General features: G+C 40.3%; 1 protein-coding gene across 9 annotated transcripts in view; it reads left to right on the forward strand.

Annotated features, from left to right (window-relative positions):
* The window catches only part of Atg5 (autophagy related 5), a 105398-nt gene that overhangs the window by 77269 nt on the left and 8901 nt on the right, over nt 1–19228 (forward strand). For 3 of the 9 annotated variants that reach the window (XM_040733181.1, XM_040733182.1, XM_005070417.4), the window contains one exon: nt 13422–13539. In XM_040733181.1, coding sequence (XP_040589115.1) covers nt 13422–13539 — 118 coding nt within the window. Of the gene's footprint in view, nt 1–1328; nt 1461–12469; nt 12528–13421; nt 13540–19228 lie in introns of those variants that run through there. The other 6 variants (XM_040733177.1, XM_040733176.1, XM_040733180.1 and 3 more) reach the window with 5 other exon arrangements.

A 19228-nucleotide genomic window follows, 5' to 3' on the forward strand; every position in this document is an offset into this window, starting at 1 on the left:
ACTTGTGTGTATATGAGAAGGCATATTATTTTTTCAACTTGATTTAGATAGAAAGTATATTCAAAATGTAGAAAATTAACGTGTGTTAAGAAATAGCATGCTGTCAAAGTTAAAGACCTGGAAACAAGGTGTGGATGAACTATGCCTGTACTCTGGAAGCAACCGCTAGATGAGCAGACATTGAAGGTGATATCCAGCTATGTAGTGAGATGGAGGCTCTCCTGAGCTGTAGTAGACCCTGCCTTGAAAGGAATAAAAGCCTAATGTGGATACCTAATGCAGCAATTATTCTTAATGTTTTACCTAGATTTTTCAAAGTACAGGTAAGAGACTCATTGGTTATGTCACATATACAAAAGTAAACAATTTATTCTACTTGTTTAAAAACACATTTCTAATAATGTTTTTCCTTGGTCTTTGGGTCTTTATTTTTTGTTTTTTCTCCTTTTCTTCTGTTTTCCAACTTTCCCATTTTCCCTCTTTTGTGGATCTGTTTCATGAATCTGAAGTATCTTTACTAAATAGTAAACCGTTTCCTATTTTAATGAAAGTCTTGAAGTTTGCTTTTTAAAGGAGTGGGTTGCTGAAGAAAACTGCCTCCCTTACCTTACACCAAGACCTTTTCATCATGATGAAGGTAATTGTTACTGTAAGCCACAGCTAATTTCTGACTGTGCATGTTTAAAGCAATGTCAGACCAGCAATGCTCTTCAGTGGGCGCTCATTGTAGCTGTAGATGCTTCATATAAAACAGGGCACAAGAGCTCCCAAAGGACCTGCACATCAAAGTGTAGTTTGAACTCTGGTTTTTGTGTTGCTTGAGGAATGCTTAATAGAAAAGAACTAACAAATTTACTTTCTTCTCAAGTACACTGTTATTTTTAAGTTTTTTACATTTTTTACTTCTATGCCTTCTGTGTGTTATATATCATGGATTAGTTTTATTGCTTTGGAATGTTCTAACAACGTTCATATTAAAAACTGTAGTTGTAGTTCATGTTTTGTGTGATCGGGAGCACTTTTCCCTTAACTCAGTTAATTCTAGAACAATCAAATTTTTTTGAATGAAACATTATCTCTTAAGTTATATCATCATGCTCTTCAACTCATCTCTAGTTTGGTGATTATTCATGAAGCCATACTTACCTTCTTAGCCACAGTATATCCTCTTTTGCGAGTCTTTGATAACATATAGCTTCACTGAATCTTTGATTACAGAATGCATTTTGTTCAGCTCACTACCACAATCTCCATTTCTTAGTTTGGGCAAATTGTTATTAAATTATGTAAGAGTTATATCAGTCTTTCTTATTTTGTTTTGTTTTTAGAAACTGGGTCTCTCTACATTGTATTATCCTGGCACTATGCAGACCAAGGTGGGCCTCGAACTCAGAGAGAGAGATCTGCCTGCCTCAGAGAGGTATCTGCCTGCCTATGCCTCTCCAGTACTGGGAATAAAGGTGTGCGTCACTACAGCTAGCTTATATCTATCTTTGGTGGACATGATTCTCCCAGAATCCTGTTTAAAGGTCACAATGCCCTAGATCGGTCCTGGAGGTACTGCCTTAGCCTCACCAGTGTTGCTTATAAATGCTTCTTCAGTGTTGTCATGAGTACTACAAAGAGTAGTTCTACATGTGAGGCAAGGAGATGACTAGTTATAATGAGTCATTTATTGGGGTGTGGTGGAATATGCCTGTAATCCTAGTACTCAGGAGGCTGAGGCAGGAGGATTCTAAGAAGCCAGCCAGAGCTACATAGCAAGAGCCTATCTTTTTTTTTTTTTAACTCCTTCCGGGTCCTGGTTTATTGTTTCCCAGCAAAGTGCCTTCCCTAGAACATAATTATAATTTTAGCAGCACCACAGAGGACCAAGTGCTTCATAACAAACAGGAATGTGTGAGCGTCTGCTTAGACACAGGGCTAGCCCCAAGAGCAGCTGAATTCTAAGTCTGCCTGCTGGCTTGTGGACCTGAGATGCTGTGGTGAGACCTTTTGTGGGCTAGACTGGTTCAACATGATTTTAAGAATGAGCCTCTCTCCACCTCTTCTGAGGGGTGATTAATCAGGCATTGGCAGTTACCAGCAGCAGTTAAGAGACTCTCCCAGTAATTTCTTGCAACATCACTTTGCGATGTACAACAGAGTTCATTGAAGATAACCATCATGAAGCCCTTACCTCTTCCACAGAGAACACTGGATTAGGCCCCCTTGAAGAAAACCTTTCCATCTTTGTCCTTGAAGATATTCCTACAGCAATACAGCCTACCTGTACATGATATCGGCTACTTTCCTTCTAGACTGCAGCATTGTGTGTGTCTGCACAATGTCGAAGGGGTGGGGCACAACTTGGACTGCAGCAGTCACCACCTGCATATGTAGTATACATGTTCTTAGGATCTGGGAGCATGCCCTTTGGTATCACACACCCTAAAGAGAATGACATCATAGATGCTAATGCCCTAGATGGATACATTGAAGCCCTGCTATAGGTTACAGATGCTGTCTGGCGAGCAAATCCAGAAGCAATTGCCTATGTCAACCTATAGGCAGGTGCAGGTGAAGTCCAGCAAGTAGTTGATGCACCGGGAGGTGGCTCTAGACTACAGATTTCATTGCAGCCACGGAACTCCAGCTTCTATTTATCCTTGGATGCTAAACTGAGAGCTTTTGCATGGGGAAGCAACCGAATGAGATTGTCTGGGTTTCTGTATCAGGAGGATAAGCTTGACCTGTGTTGGGCTCTGTGTGTTGTCAGCCTTGATCAGCTTGCTGGTGTATTCCACCCAACAATAGTGGTGTTGTTGGGTATTAGGACACCTGGAGACAGAGGTGTCCTCAGCACCCACCTAGAAATGACCCCACAACTCACTTGTTCAAGTTCAGTGACCATATCTTTAGAAAATTCATAGTGCCTGGATTTTATAAAAATACTTTTGTTGAGAAGAAAGACATTAATAAAGTGGATAGACTGCATGAGATGTGTGGCTCTGGGAGTTAGAAGTTAACTCTTGCAGCAAGGTCCTGAGTTAGGTTGCCAGCACTCATTGGGGAAGCTTATAACCATCTCTAATTGTAGTTCCAGGGGAATCTTGCCTTTTCCTGTCGCCTGTGAGTTTGCACACTCATATTATCCCTTATTAACAGCATGTATTTTAGTAAACTTGCATCTTAAAACTAACATCATGGCCAGGCAGTGGTGGTCCGTGCCTTTAATCCGCACTCTATGAGTTGGAGGCCAGCCGGGTTCTAGAGTGAGATCCACAACAGCTGGAACTACATAGAGAAACCCTTTCTCAGAAAACAAACAGCATCCTGTACTTTGAAATTTTTTCAGGCGCATTTTAATTACCAGGTCATAAAATTTCAAATAACTTTTGGCAAACAGTCAAAATTTCCTCTATTCTCATTCAGAATGAGAAGATGTTATAAATTGATAAAAGATAAGAATAGTTCTCTAACCTTTGGAGTCTGTCACCTTCTTTGACTGTATTTTAATATAACAATTGTTTTGAAGTAACTCATTTGCAAAGCTTAAGTAAGTCATGTACAAAGCTTAAGTTCTTCCCCAAGAAGATTCATCACTCTTATCAAGTCATATGAGTAAAAAATAAAATGGGGCTGGGGGGCCTTTGTGTGTGTGTGTGTGGTAGGGAACAGTGTCTTGTTCTTTCTTAAAGGTCTTGTACTAACCACACCTGAGTATTCAACAGTTTTGTTAAGTTGTTATTTCTAGTAGCATACGTGTCCCTCATACAACAGTACTACTATTCAGTGGGTTTTTCAGAACATCACGAATTCATGCCGCTGTCAAAACTAAACAATTTCACATTTTCATCTCCCAAAGAGGAAACCCCAGACTCAACTCCCTACTTACTCCAACCACTAACTTATTTCTGTGTCTGTGCTTTTGCCTGTTCTGGACATAGTAAGAAATTAGGGTGATATGCTACACAGGTCTTTGTATGGAGTCTTTTCACTTGCATGATATCCCAGGCTCATGCTTGCTGTGGATCATCTAGAGCAACAGGGTCTTTGTATGATCCAGGATATGGCTGTTGCCCACTGATAGACATTTGGATTGTATTCACTTCAAGCTATTATGAATGTAATAATGAGTGATAATTCGTAATTTTTATGGTAATCATTTATGTTCCTTTTTCTGCTGTAGGTATTTAAAGAGTACCATTGAATGCTGATTGTTTGGTGTTTTGAAGTATTGTTGATGTATTTCCCAAAGCATCTTCGCTGTATTCCTACTCATACTAAATGAAGGTGTCAGCAGCTTGCCAGTGCTTAGACTCTGTCATTTTCATCTCAGCCCTGCTCCATGGCCACAATGTAGTTTTGATCTGCGTTTCTCTGATGACTAATGGCACTGCCTAGAATCTTCCCATGTGCTTAGTATCTTCTTCTGAGAAATATCTTTAAATTACTGGCTTTTGTGTGTTTCTGGGTTTTGTTTGTTTATTTAGTTAGTTATGGGGGGAGGACATGTTTAGAGGCAGGCTTTGAGTCCAGTGGCCTTGGCCCTAACCCCAACCCTGCTTTGTAGTTGAGGAATGACTGTGAACTCTACCTCTACTTCCCAAGTGCTAAGATTATAGGTGTGATTATAGGTGTATACCATTATACCCATCTGCCTTTGTTCTTTTTAGTTAGTTAGCTATTATTTTTACTTTGTGTATTCATACGAGACTGTGGTGGTTGACGGGCATACATGCCACAGTGCGTATGTGGAGGTTAGAAGAAAACTTTGTGGAGTCTCTTCTCTCTTAGCTTCTGTGGGTTCTGGAGATCAAACTCAGGTCATTAGGACTGTGCAGCAAGCAACTTTACCTGTCAAGCCCTTTGATCATTTTTAAGTGAGATTGTCTTTCTATTGCTTTGAAAATTCTTTATATATTCTAAATACTAGTCTTATCAAAAGTAGGAGTTGCAAAATATTACCTTTTACTCCGGATTTTCTTTCTTTTTTCTTTTTTCTTTTTTTCCTTGATGGTGTCATTTGAAGCCCAAACTTTTCAGTTTTTGGTGAAGTTCTGCTGTTTCTCATGCTTTTAGGTTTTTCATGGCTAAGAAAATCTGATCTGACCTTGTTGATCCAAGGTCTCAGGTGTCTTCCTTAGTTTTCTTCTAAGAGTTTTGTGCTTTTATTTCATTACTTTTCTCTAATGCTTCATAATAATCAGGTGCTTTATTTTTAAACTTGCTGATCTGGAGATTATATCAGCAGCCAAATCTCTGAAATACCACTTTTATTTGCCTCTTCAAAAAATTGAATAGGAATTTTCATATAATTTCATTGAGAAACATTGAAAAAGTATATACATCATCAAAAAAATAATATCCCCCTATGGTAAGCTTCAGCATTCATTGTAAAACTATTGGAGCATGTATGGAGGGGCAAGCGTAGGAGATGTTCTGTTTCTGTGCAGAGTCACGGGTTCTTGGCTGGGTTTAGACTCGTCTGTCTCCTGGGGAAGACAGTTGACTGGCCTTCAGAGCACTCCCACTTCTGAGGTCACAGCTGCTTTTACTCAGGCGTTTCCTCTCACTACTTTATTTGTACAAATTGAAAGTGTTTCTAATTTACTTTATGGTAATATCCATAAAGATAAAAACGTCATGCAAAACTACCTTTTGACTTTCCAGAAGAAAATAACTAAGATATTAGTTACGTCATTCTTATATTCACCTAACATTTTAGTTTGGCTTTCAATAAAATTAGCAAAAAATGTTAAACATCAGCTATGATTCTCTTAGTATGACTGAATTCTTTTGGAGAGAGATCTTAATGTATTAAGATAACTTTGTAGAATCATTAATAGTACTGTCTTATATGAATCTTCTCTGACCATGCTACTAAAAATTCATATAAAAAGTTAAAATAGGGCTAGGGAGCTGGCCCTGCTGAGAAAGTCCTTGATGTATTAATGTGAGAACCTGAGTTCAGATTCCTAGGACCCATGTAAAGCGGACTGCGTGCTGCTGTCTACCTACTGCAGAGTGCCCCTGAGGTCACTGGCCAGCCATGCTAGCTGAAACAGGGACTCAGTGCTTTTCCAGAGGGCCTGAGTTTGTTCCCAGCATACCTGTGGTAGCTCACAACCATCTTTAACTCCAGTCTCAAGGGATCTAAAGCCCTCTTCTGGCCTCCAGGGGAACCAGACATGTCTGTGATACACAGACATTCATGCAGGCAAAATAGATATAAAAGTAAATGAATACAATTTTAAAGAGTGGAGACGTGATTTTAAAAATCCCTAGATGTCAGCCTCTGACCAATGTGTACACACAAATACCTCACACATACATACACAATAAAAAGCATAAATCCAGACAACTGTCTCTTCTGTCAGAGGGCTCAGCATCAAATTCAGTCCTCAGTAGTTAACCGTGCTACCCTGTACCACATACTCCTTAGTGAAAGGATGTAAAGAGGGCACAAACTGTTATCTGTATTTGCTTTAACTACTATGTGACAAAATACATTTGGCATTGTCTAGACAGAATTATAATAAATATAATAATTTCAATGAGACAAAATTACCTTTAAGCCAGATGTGACGATGGATTGGAATGTATGCTTTAAATTGAATCATCATCTCAATTAAGACTCTGCTGCTTTGGAGATTAAATGTTCTTGACTGTAACAATGACAGCTTTTCAAATCCTAATTATTATTTCTTGGTGGTGTTAGGAGTATTGAAGGTAGACTCCAGACTCTTTTAGCAGGACCACTCAGCATGCTCATTTTCAGGTCTCCGTTTCCCTCCATAACAGATAAAGGAATCCCTCTGCTCCTCTTCCTGGTTTCCTACCAGAGATTGTTTAATATAAAGTCTTAAGCATTGATTTAAACGGCTCTGTTACTTGTATTTAGTGGATCTTGTAATTGTGTATATTCTTAAGTTAATTTAAATATGAGCCTGCTTCTGAAAATCATGTGATGCAAAATTGGACATGCATGAGTCTATCTTGAGCCACATGTGGCTGTGACGGTTTGAAGCCTCTGTCACGTTGCTGTTGGGAAAGTCTAGCAGCATGTCCCGTGTAAGCTTTGACTTTGTGCCATGAGCACTTATTCGAATTAATAAAGTATCAAAGGAAGCTGAAGGTAGACTGTTAATTACTTTTGATTCTCCCTGTAATTGGTTCTGTAAAAAATGATTCCTTTCATTTAATAGTGGTTTAAAAGTCAGGATGAAAAGAATTAGCCTTTGTTACCACCTAGTGCATTATTTATTTTACATTTTAATTATTATCTGTCTTATTTTATCATAATAATTTATAGATAACATTTCCCAGCTTATCAGACTGAGAAACAGACTTCCAGTGTTGGATGACACTTGGAGTCAGTACATTGTGCTAGATGTTGGGATTCCAGTCACACTTGCTTATTCTGCTGCAGTCTGCGCTCTAGCCCTTAGCTGGGTTTTGTTATTCACGAATTTCTAACAAGTACTGTTATTCCAGGTCCCCATGAATGTTGAAATGTCGTTATCTCTTTCTTCATTAAAAGATCAGTACGATTCTAAGTTGGGAAGTTGACGGCTATCTATGTTTCACTTGGTTTCTATTGTCTTTTGAAATGGTGTGTTTTAAAATTTCCATTCATTGTACTAAGCAGTGGCTGCTTTACTTTACCTGCTCGGGCATCTTCCACCCTGAGAACTTAAACTTACATAACTTGTTAGGGGTTTTCCTTGTTGTTTTTGTTGTTATTGTTGTTATATTTTTGTTCTTGTTGGTAAGGAGTCCCGGTTTGGTTTGTTTTAATCTAATTGTCTTGGATTTTTATTTAAAGCACAGTTATTCTAATACCTTCCAATTAAATTTATTTTGTTGGTAATATAAAAGTAGTTTTTGTCAAAAAAGAAAACTGTTGGTCCCTTGAGCATGCTTCTGTAAGTCCTAGATGCAGTTCTTACCATATAGTACTTGTTACCAAATTAAGAAAGTCTAATTACATTTTCAATCAGTAGACATTGCTACTTTCAATTCTAGTTCAATATAGCTTGATTTTTTTTCCTCTAAATCTTGTAAATACCTGTAATCCATAACAAATCCTCTGCAATAATTGAACAACAAGTCCCCATCTAGTCTGTGTAGTTTGGGTTTTCCTTTCTATTTTCTTTCTTATTTTCCATGCTTTGTCACTATCCAGCCTAGTTTAGCCTCAAATTTTGATCTCCTTGCCTCAGCTTCCTGAGTGTTGAGATTATAGGTTTGCACCACCTATAATTGTTACATTTTGTTTTTTATCAGTTAGAATCATTGTACAAAATAATGTGTTTCATTGAGACATTTTGGGGTATACATATAATATAACTTGATATCATTCACTCCATTAGAGCAATCCTTCTAAATCATGTAAATATTACTGATAAATGTCCCTCTATTCAACCACTCTATTTAAAGGGACTTAAAACCAGCACATGTAAAATAGCTGATGACATGTATAAGCTGTCAGTATCTGTTTCTTCAGCCTAACCAAGGGTCCTAGAGAATACATCTAAAGCTCCTAGAGCAAAAGATTTGGGCCTTTGCTTGTATTTGTGGTGCTGGGGTTGAACCAAAACACTCAAATGCCAGGTGAGCACTATATACCATGGTGGTATACTGACAGCAACACAAGAGATTGCCTGTTCATTTGTGATTCATGTCACTGGGAGATGTTAAACCTTTGAGGGAGTACTGTTAGCAAATTCTGTGCAGACTTTAATAAATCAGGCCCCTCTCATCGTTAAGTTCTCAAGTAGAAGTCTCTCTAAGATACTGTTCTTTTGCTTGCTTGCTTGCTTGCTTGCTTGCTTGCTTGCTTGCTTGCTTTTTGTGATCTTTCAAGGCAGGCTTTCTCTGTGCAGCTCTGTAGACCAGGCTGGCCTAGAACTCACAGAGATCTTCCTGCCTCTGCCTCCTAAGTGCTGGGATTAAAGGCATGTGCCACCACCGGCAATACTGTTCTTTCTTATCTTTGAACTAAAACTGTTTCTAACTTGTGCTGGTCTGAGCATTGTTGTTATGTGACAAAACTTTTTCTTTTTGGTTTTTTTGTTGTTGTTGTTGTTGTTGTTTTGTTTGTTTTTACGAGACAGGGTTTCTCTGTATTGTTTTGGAGGCTGTCAGTCCAGCCCAGCCTCGAATTCACAGAGTTTAATCCCAAGTGCTGGGATTAAAGGCATGCGCCACCACCGCTGGGCTGTGACAAAACTTTTTCTGGGGAGACACAACACACCCCAGATAGGGATCCAATGGAGGACCAAAGTATGAACACCATCAAAGTCCAAGTTCCTGAACCAACAAGCTTTATTGGGGTTATTTGCAGGAGTATGGGTGAGGGGTTACTTACAGGAGCAGAAGTGACTCAAAGACAGCTGGATCCCCATTGCCAGCCCCATCATGAATGACAGCTCATAAAAGCTGGGAACCTGAAGCACACAGCACATCCTGCATGCAAGTGATAGAATGCCCCTTCCAGGTGTCTCTCTTTCAGGTAGCTGGTCTGCTCAGAATTATCTTTGCAGTTCAGCTTGTCTGGGAGTCTATAGCTCAGTTTTCCTTCAACAGAGAGGTACTTCTACTGCTTGGGGAGGGGTAGTGCTTGTGAATCTGGTCAGTTTCAGGGACTTCTGAAGCTATTTTAAATTGTTTACCTTCCTACATGGGCTTTTCTGCAGAATGGAATGTTTTTAGGCTCATCTGTGTACGTGTGTGTGTGCGTGTGCGCGCGAGTGATTTCAGAAAATTTGGGTCATTGTGCTTTCAGGAAATTTGGGTCATTGTGTCCGTGGTTCTATAATGAATGACAGAACTGCCTGCTAACTCTATTTCATCAGAGTCTGCACTCTTTGTCAATACCTTAAATTTTTGTTGCATGTAGTTTAATAAATGCCTGAAACTCAGACTTTGTTTGTTTGTGAGAATGTGCCTCTTTCACAGTCTATATGTTTTCTAATTTCTAATTTACTAGAATAGGTGTATTAAGTTGACTGAAGCAAGCTAGAGTTGTTCTGTCAACAGTGATGCAGTATTAGTTATCTACTTGGCTGTGTTTGGTAGGCTGTTTCTTTTGCATTTTATTTGTAATGGATGGAAACAGAACTTTGGAGAGTTATCTTGGTTACCATTATATGGTATTGAGTTAAGGTGTGTTACTGCAGGAAGTTTTACCTTTGTTGTAATTGGAAAAGTGAAAACAAGAGCTATTCCGAGATATAATGGGGCATTTTTTTCAATAATGGAATTAGAATTTCTTTTTTAACTTGCTAACATAACTATTTGGCTTTTTCTCTTTATTTAACCTGTTGTTTTTAAGTATTTTTATGGTCACTCAGCCACCTCACATTGCTGCTGCTGATGAGGTATGAGTGAGAACCAAACCCTCTAGGGTTCCCGTGATGTTGCTGGCTTCAGAGGTACGCTCTCCGTGCCTCTCTTAGGTGGGAATACGTTGCTGCCCTCCCGCACCCTTCCTCCGCCCTCCCACCCTGGCCTTGCTGTCTCACCAAGGCTTGCTTTAGGCAGTCACCTCTTGCCACCTGTCTTCATTTCATCCCCTGCCGAGGCTGACCCCATGCTGCTTCCCATTAGTCTGGAGGAAAAGCCTCTTTTCCTCGCATCACTTCCACTCCTAAAACGTCTTAAGCCTCTTGGTGACCCGAAAGGTAGACAACCCAAAGTGGGTGGTGGCGATTTAAGTGATTACCTTCGTCCCTTTTCCTTTTCCTTCTGGGACTCCGCTGACTTTATTATCTTTGTTACCTGGACATGATAGTTTTTATTTAATGTGTGTAGTAAACTATAGGCTTTATAAAGAAGTGAAGGGAACTGAACTATTTCTAAGCTTTTGTTTTGCACAGTCTATTTTTATGATGGCCACAAATTCTCAGTTATATTGTTCACATACCATTTTAACATTTATTATATATTCACTGAATTGCTAACATTTATATGTTTTTCACATGTTTTTAGTTTCTATTAGTTTTTTAAATGATAGGAGTTTCAAAAAGACTGAGAACTTCCTCTGATTAAAAGCGTGTGTGTGTGTGTATGTGTGTATTATTTTCACCCAAAGATTTGTCTTTTTGTAAGTATTTGAAGTCATATTTTTAGGTTAGGCGTATTTTGTTCTTAGGCATATTTTGTGATTTTTTTTTATACCAAGAGGCTTTAAATTAAAGCTTAACATCACAAAATGGACTAACAGTTGAGGTGAAAAGAAATATTTTCCATTCTCTTAATTTACCTGTTTGTGCTTGGCACAGTCCTCTAACAACAGATGAGAAACTGAGATGTTGAGCTGGTGTGGGGACCATCTGCAGACCCAGCATTCATGTGGTAAACTGGAGGCGGGCTGGTAGGTCCCAGGCCAGCCTCAGGTGCTTGATTCCAGAATGGTCTTTTAGGAGTGGATCGGATATGCAGCTATTAGGAATAAATCCTGTTGTGATTATCCTGATAATTCTGTCAAACCTTAGAAGTTTGGTGAGAATGCTGTTAGCGGATGTCTGTTACCAGGGTGCAGCACTCTTACAGAAACTCTTCTAAGAAGAGTGTTCCTTTTCAGTGCAGTAGTCAGCTGGGTTCTTTTGTGTAGGCTGTTTGTTTTTGAAAAAATATTTTTACTTATTCTTGGACAGTTTTATGTGAATGCAGATTACCTTGATCATACCCAGTTTCCTTCTGTGTCTTCTTTTTCTTTTCTTCTATTTTTTCAAGTAACTCACTCATTCACTCCAGTTAGTGCTGCTGTGCACATAACTGGGAGCATCACTGGGGCATGAGCAACTTAGCATCAACTACACACCTGAAGAATAATGACCATCCTTCAGCAGCCAGCAGCTGCCAATAGCTCCTTAGCTCAGGGTGGGTCCTGCTGTGCCCCTCCCCCATCCGTGCTGTACCATTTGATCTTGTGCAGGTGACCACAGTTGCTGTGAGTTCATGAGTGCCGAAGCCATGTCATGACAGCATTTCGCAGTCCTCGTTGTCTGCCCTATGATGCTCCCTGAGCCTGGGGGTAGGAGGGTTGATGTAGACTTCCTATTTAGGGACGAATACTCAGTGACTCACTCTCCTGTTTTGACCAGTTATAAGTCTCTGTATTACTGCCACTGCAAGAAGTTTCTCTGACCAGTTTAGAGCAACACTTATCCACAGATATAAATGTAAACATGTAGAAACCAGTTCAACAGCATGGCCATTTAAAAAACAACAGTAGTGGGTTCCCACTAGGGCCAGTGACTCCCCCAGGTGGGAGGCTTGACCCTGTTTTACATTCAGGCCTGAATTCCTCCCTGTAGGGTAGGCCTCAGGTCTAATCAGAAAGCATTTGGTTACCCCTGCCCCCCAAGAGTCACACCATTATTTCATGATTTCTTCGGTATGTCTCATCTGGCAGGTCAGTATTGTTGCAAGCAGGGACCACCACTGGGTAATATTGTTGATGGTTTTTCTCCCCCAGTGGCCTGTGTAGCACCTTCCAGCACTATGAAAGCTAGCCAGCAGGGAGAAATTTCCAGGTCAGTTCTAAATTGATTTCTATATGTCCTGCAACCAAAGTGTGTGGTGTCTTTAGCAATAAGGCCTTACTATCTAGTTATGGTAGGCAACCAAGTGCAATGGCAATAATAGCCTGTTGTTTTGGTGGTCTCTAGGGCCTTCTTGACCTTTAACTCTCAGGGAAGTATCCCACATCTGGCACTGAAATCCTATCTCTATCAAACCTTGGATACTTGATCTGAATTCATTGTTATCAAATGTCTTGCTCCCCGCAACCAATAACTCTTACAATATATTCTTTTAAAAGCTTCTTTTTAAATATTAAAATTAAAAAGTGTGTGAGTGTTTTGCCTGTGTGTATGTATATGCACCACATGCATGCCTGATACCCATGGATGCCAGAAAAGATGTTGAATCCCCAGGAATTGGAGTGACATGGTTGTGAGCCAACTTATGGGTGCTGTGAACCAAGCCATGGTCCTCTGCAAGAGCAGTCAGTGCTCTTAACCCCTGAGCCATCCCTCCAGCCCCTTAAAAAAATTTTACTTTTTAATGCAGTCATCAGCCATGGTGTGTTTCTGTATTTGGTGACTTTATGGTATCACTTTTAGAGTTATTGACACTGCCTTTTGTCTCTATTGAGGAAGGGGGATTTGCTACTTGAAGTCTAGCTAGTTGATTTTTAAGAGTGTCTGACATTCCATATTTGCATGAATCTGATTCACGTGAGTTTATTATGTTAACCTTTTTCCCCAGTGATATTGCATCAGTGATACTTATTATTATGTGTATTTATGATTAAGTCACATCAGAAGACACTAGTGCCAGGACCATGCTTATGATCTGTGTGTGTGTGGTAAGTAGCAACAGCAACAAAGACTTACTTGCTTGCATTATTTTCCTTTTTCAAACAGACGACGACTGAACGACCTTTCATTCAGAAGCTCTTCCGTCCTGTGGCTGCAGATGGACAGCTGCATACACTTGGAGATCTTCTCAAAGAAGTCTGTCCTTCTGCAATCACCCCAGAAGGTAAGGCCCTTAGCAACCCAAGGACTAGGAACCCTGGTCCTAGTCCAGCCATCAAAGTACATTTCTTAGCTCAATGCTCATATTACCCAATAAACACTGGTTTACTCTTACTCAGTACCCACAGCTTCTTGATTTCTAGTGGTGCTGCTTCTTCATTTCTGTATCCAGACATCTTTTAGACAGCACCTTTCTGAAAGTTTTTGTGAAAACATTTTTTAATTCAAATCTGATCACTAGCATCTAGCTGGTGGGCTGGTATGTAACTTTCCTAATGGCTCTGAATGTAACACATCTTCTGTTTGTCAATTCATGTTTCCTATCTTTTATAAAGAATTTTCCATACTACCTTTGGTTGCTGGGGTTAAGTGGATATTCTATATTGATAAATCTTAGGAAAGTATCTTTTATTACCTTTTAAGGGGAAATCTTCTGCTTTATAACATTTGTAATAAAACAAGAAATCAGTTGTCTTTGGCAAAATAAAATACACCTCTCATGCTTTGAGGTTTGTACGTACCACTGTAATGAGTTTATATATCTGAAAATCAGTGCACATGTACATGTGTTGGAGATTCTTGGCACCAAAGATGCTTCAGATTTCTTTAGGAAAGTGAAATAATTTGCATACATGTAATGAATTATTTTGGGGATAGAATGCAAGCTTAAGCACCAAGTTAATTTGTACACTCACACACATACGCCAACCTATCTACGCACAAAACCTAAAGATGATTTCCATGGTGTTTTTAGTGTGCCTACATTTTTATGGTAGCTGTCACGTGTGCTCAGCTGTAAAGGTTTCCATATATGCTGTTACATCAGCACTGCTAAAATCTGAGAGCATTTCTGTAAATATGCACATGTACACATGTATGCATGTATGAGGACATATAGGCGGGTGTCCTGTTGCCTTTCTCACCCAGCCATTGGGTAAGAAATTAAACAGTTTGCAGTCTCAGCCCCATGATCTATTACAATGCTCATCACTGACTAGTTTTTAAGAGGAATTTTCAGCGATGTATGATCATGTTCGTAATACCCTGAGCATCCTTACTCTTGGACCTAGTAGGAAGGAGGTAGGAATTGCTAATCGTGAAAGCATTTCTTTAGTAGTTTCTTATGAAAGAATCTAAGGAAGTGGTTTTGCTAAGAAATAGAATTAGAACTGGTGGGGGTGGTGGGACACTATATCCGAAAGGCTTAAGAAAACAACACAGAATTACTGATCGAGATTTACTGGTTTTAGAGGTTATATGTTTTATGAAGTCTTAGTGTGTGACTTGCCTTACCTGAACTCCTAAACTACACATTACGTATCAGCATGTCTCATGGTTTCCTATAAGCCTTGTATCTCTAGGGTAGGGTAAGTGTTCCCCTGACCATTAAATTACTGAATTCTTTGTATAGGGCTAACCCCAAATCATATTAGTTATGATAACTACATGTGAAGTAACACTAAGCTGTTTTATGTCCTTGGACACCATCCCTCTTTACTGTCTTATAATTTTAACTTTCATTAAAGCTTGCTTCCATTCAATTTTTTTGATATCTCAGTAGCTTTTTAAAAATAAACTCTGTAGAGCTGTATAGCTGCTGTTATGATTTGCAATTAGAATATTTTGTCCCCTCAGAATGTTAACTTCTACACACCTACAACTGACCTCTTTCCTGACTATTAGCCATGAGCAACCATTTGTTTGCTTAATGTCGGGGGGGGGGGTGCCTGGAGAGATGACTTAGTGGTTCCAGCACTGGCTGCTCTCTAGAAGATCTAGGTTTGATTTCCAGCACCTGCATGATGACTGTAACTGTTAGAGTCACAATTGTCTATAACTGATGCCTTCTTCTGACCTTCAAAGACAAGGCACACACATGGTGCACAGATATAATGCAGACAGACAAAACACCTGTATGTGTAAAACGAATAAAAAATAACAAAAAACCTTTAACCTGAAGATCTGCTTCAGATTGTTCAGGTGTTGTGGGTGAATTAACAGGCGTCTTCTCCTCAAATCAGCAAGCGCTAGTTGATTGAAAGACTCATACTTTGCTGGTATGACATACATAGTACCAATACACAGCATTAAATTTCATATCATGCATGAAATTGGACACATCCTTAACTCTGTGTCTTTCTTTTGGAAAACTTTTATCCTTGCCTCTTTTTATTTCATATTTATAATTAGGAAAAATAGCATTTAAAATCTATGGGTGGTATTTAGAAGCTTCAAGTCTCTGAGTAGAAAAACTGCAGTGCACAGTTCAGGGTACCTGTCCACTGTCAGAGTGGAGATGCAGTGTGTGGTTCAGGGTGCCTGTCCGCTGTCAGAGTGGGGATGCAGTGTGTGATTCAGGACACCTGTCCACTGTCAGAGTGGAGATGCAGTGTGTGGTTCAGGGTGCCTGTCTGCTGTCAGAGTGGAGATGCAGAGTGTGGTTCAGGGTGCCTGTCCGCTGTCAGAGTGGAGATGCAGAGTGTGGTTCAGGGTGCCTGTCCGCTGTCAGAGTGGAGATGCGGAGTGTGGTTCAGGGTGCCTGTCCGCTGTCAGAGTGGAGATGCAGTGTGTGGTTCAGGGTACCTGTCCGCTGTCAGAGTGGAGATGCAGTGTGTGGTTCAGGGTGCCTGTCCGCTGTCAGAGTGGAGATGCAGTGTGTGGTTCAGGGCGCCTGTCCGCTGTCAGAGTGGAGATGCAGAGTGTGGTTCAGGGTGCCTGTCTGCTGTCAGAGTGGAGATGCAGTGTGTGGTTCAGGGTGCCTGTCCACTGTCAGAGTGGAGATGCAGTGTGTGGTTCAGGGTACCTGTCCACTGTCAGAGTGGAGATGCAGAGTGTGGTTCAGGGTGCCTGTCCGCTGTCAGAGTGGAGATGCAGAGTGTGGTTCAGGGTGCCTGTCCGCTGTCAGAGTGGAGATGCAGAGTGTGGTTCAGGGTGCCTGTCCGCTGTCAGAGTGGAGATGCAGTGTGTGGTTCAGGGTGCCTGTCCGCTGTCAGAGTGGAGATGCAGTGTGTGGTTCAGGGTACCTGTCCGCTGTCAGAGTGGAGATGCAGAGTGTGGTTCAGGGTGCCTGTCCGCTGTCAGAGTGGAGATGCAGTGTGTGGTTCAGGGTGCCTGTCCGCTGTCAGAGATGCAGTGTGTGGTTCAGGGTACCTGTCCGCTGTCAGAGTGGAGCATTTTGGCACACCTGAACTCAAGCTGAAAGTGAAAGACTTGAAATTTGGGTGTGTGTGGATAAGACCTAGCTGTCATCACATGATAAAAAGAGAAAGTGCTTACAGAACCCATTTGGCAGGCACCATTGCAAGCCCCTCCCTGTGATTCAGCGTGGAAGAATTCAGTCTTAGTTCATCGTGACAGCAGAATGTGCTGAGCTTGGGTCATTGGAGTACCTCGATGATCTGCTTTGTGTTCTTTTCCTTTTGATCTGTAAGTTACTAGGGAAATTAGCCAAGACAGAAGGAACAGGAAACAAGCAAAGGTGAGCACAGGTACATGGTGTCTGTGGCTTCAGTGGGTAAAATGACTCAGAGATGAATGCCTTCTGCACTGGGCTCCAATCACGTATCTTCCTGTTTCAGTACTACAGTGTCAGGGTCAGAAACCAGGCCACCCGCCACCAAACTGTCAATCTGAGTTCAGTCCCTGGGATCCACATAGTAGCAGTGACCCCCTAAAAGTTGTCATCTGACACAAAATGAATAAATTAAATGTTAATATTTAAAAATCAAAAGTCATATGCTTAATTTTTATTTAGGATAATATAAAAAGCCTATAAACTTTACTGACTCATACTTTATTTTCCATTGTTCCAATATAATTATAAAAATTGGTAAGCTACATAGCTTAACAAACCTCCACTCTTGTTTCTATAAGTTTCTTTTAAGATTTCATTGATTAGTTCTCTGTGTTGGGCTATTTTTTCCTGATTTTGTCTTTGATATTACACAGACAGCACGGTGTAAAGAAAGACTTAGTTCATGACAGGTTAGTCCTAGCATCCTGTAGCTCTCTCCCCTGAGGGATGTTGTTCAGTAAGCTTGCGTGTTTTCCCTTTCCAGTTCCCTTCCAACTTCTGTGCTCTTATTTAACTCCTTGCTATCCTTCCTTGACAACGTTAACTTCTTGGGTCCATTTGATGCTATAAATTTTCATTTTCTTTGTATTGTACATGTTGTCTTGTTGTTCTAAGATACAAAAGATAGAGTAATGTTCTATGAAGAAAGCTTTGGTCCAGTTTGAATGGACAGCAAAATACACAGCTGTGGGATGATCGGGACTGAAGATGCAGTGAGTATCGCCCTCATCAGTTCTGACGAGAGAGTAAAAATTGAGTTATAATGAAGATGGGCAGAAGTGAAGCAATTGGAAAGGGAAAAGGGGGACGGTCACATAGTGCATGTGCCTACCATAGAACCCTCACCAGCTGCCTTTGCATGACATGTAGTGTCAACTGTCCTGCCCATTCTGTTTGCTGAGTTTGTCTGCCTTTTCTTTGTACATGCCTGAAGTTGTCGGTAACCTTGGAAATGTTGGAGAGTTATTAAAACTCACTGAGATTGAGGCTGGGGACTTGGAATATTGAGTTTAGGTGATCTGACTTCAAAATTACTTTTCTCTGTGTGTGTGTGTGTGTGTGTGTGTGTGTGTGTGTGTGCGTGTGTGTGTGTGTGAGTGTGCATACGTATATATGTATGTACATGTGTCAGAGTCTTACTAGTTATTGAGCCTGGTGGACTGGAACTTACTATGTAGATCATGCTACCTGGAACTCAAGAATTCAACTGCCTCTGCCTCACAGAGTATGTGCCATCATGTCTGGCAGTTATCTTATCTTTAATATGCTTTATAAAACCACAGGAGTCACAAAAATAAAATTTTAGTAAATTCATCTTTTTCCTTGTTCTATATGGTTCTGTATGGTAAATTCTTCATATGGTGTGGTATGTTATTCTCAGACACAACAGCTGGGGGTGGGTGACAAAAACACTCAGAGGCAGGTCTTTCAGGTGCTGGAAAGGGTTAAAGTTGGTTGTTGATATCTAAGAGTGTGCATTGTTACTACAGCCACTGCTCCCAGAGGAGTTAGCATTTGAATTTGTGACCACATGTCAAAACTGAAGTATGCCCTCCTCCTTTCCCTCCCCCCACCGCGCAACCTAAGATGAGTGAAGAATGAGGTAATGGTTGTATAACTCTAGTCATTGTCTGCATTACATTAGAATGTAAACTAGTATCTCTCTGTACCCTCCTGCTATTTGAATTGGGAAACCATTGAATTTTTTTAATGAGTCCAGGTTTCTTAGTTTATGCAATAATAATAATAATTTCCTATTACAGTATGCTTGTAGAACATGAGACAACTTTTTCCCATGTGAGACTTCATAGTCTTATATTTGTAAAATTTTACAACTAGCCTAGTTGTTCTTTTTATTGATACATGTATTTTATGTACATTAGTGTTTTGCCCACATGTATGTCTGTGTAAGGGAGTCAGATCACCTGGAACAGGAATTACTAACACCTGTAGGCTGTCATGTGGGTACTGGATATTGGACCTAGGTCCTCTGGAAGAGCACAAAGTGCTCTTAACCACTCCGCCATCTCCCTGTTAACATATTTTTACAAACAAAAGTTCATAGGAAATTCATAAAGGCCTATTACACCTCACTTATGGCAAGACTTCTATGCCACTG

Source organism: Mesocricetus auratus, unplaced genomic scaffold (assembly GCF_017639785.1).
Source record: "Mesocricetus auratus isolate SY011 unplaced genomic scaffold, BCM_Maur_2.0 Super-Scaffold_100029, whole genome shotgun sequence".
Lineage (NCBI taxonomy): Eukaryota > Metazoa > Chordata > Mammalia > Rodentia > Cricetidae > Mesocricetus > Mesocricetus auratus.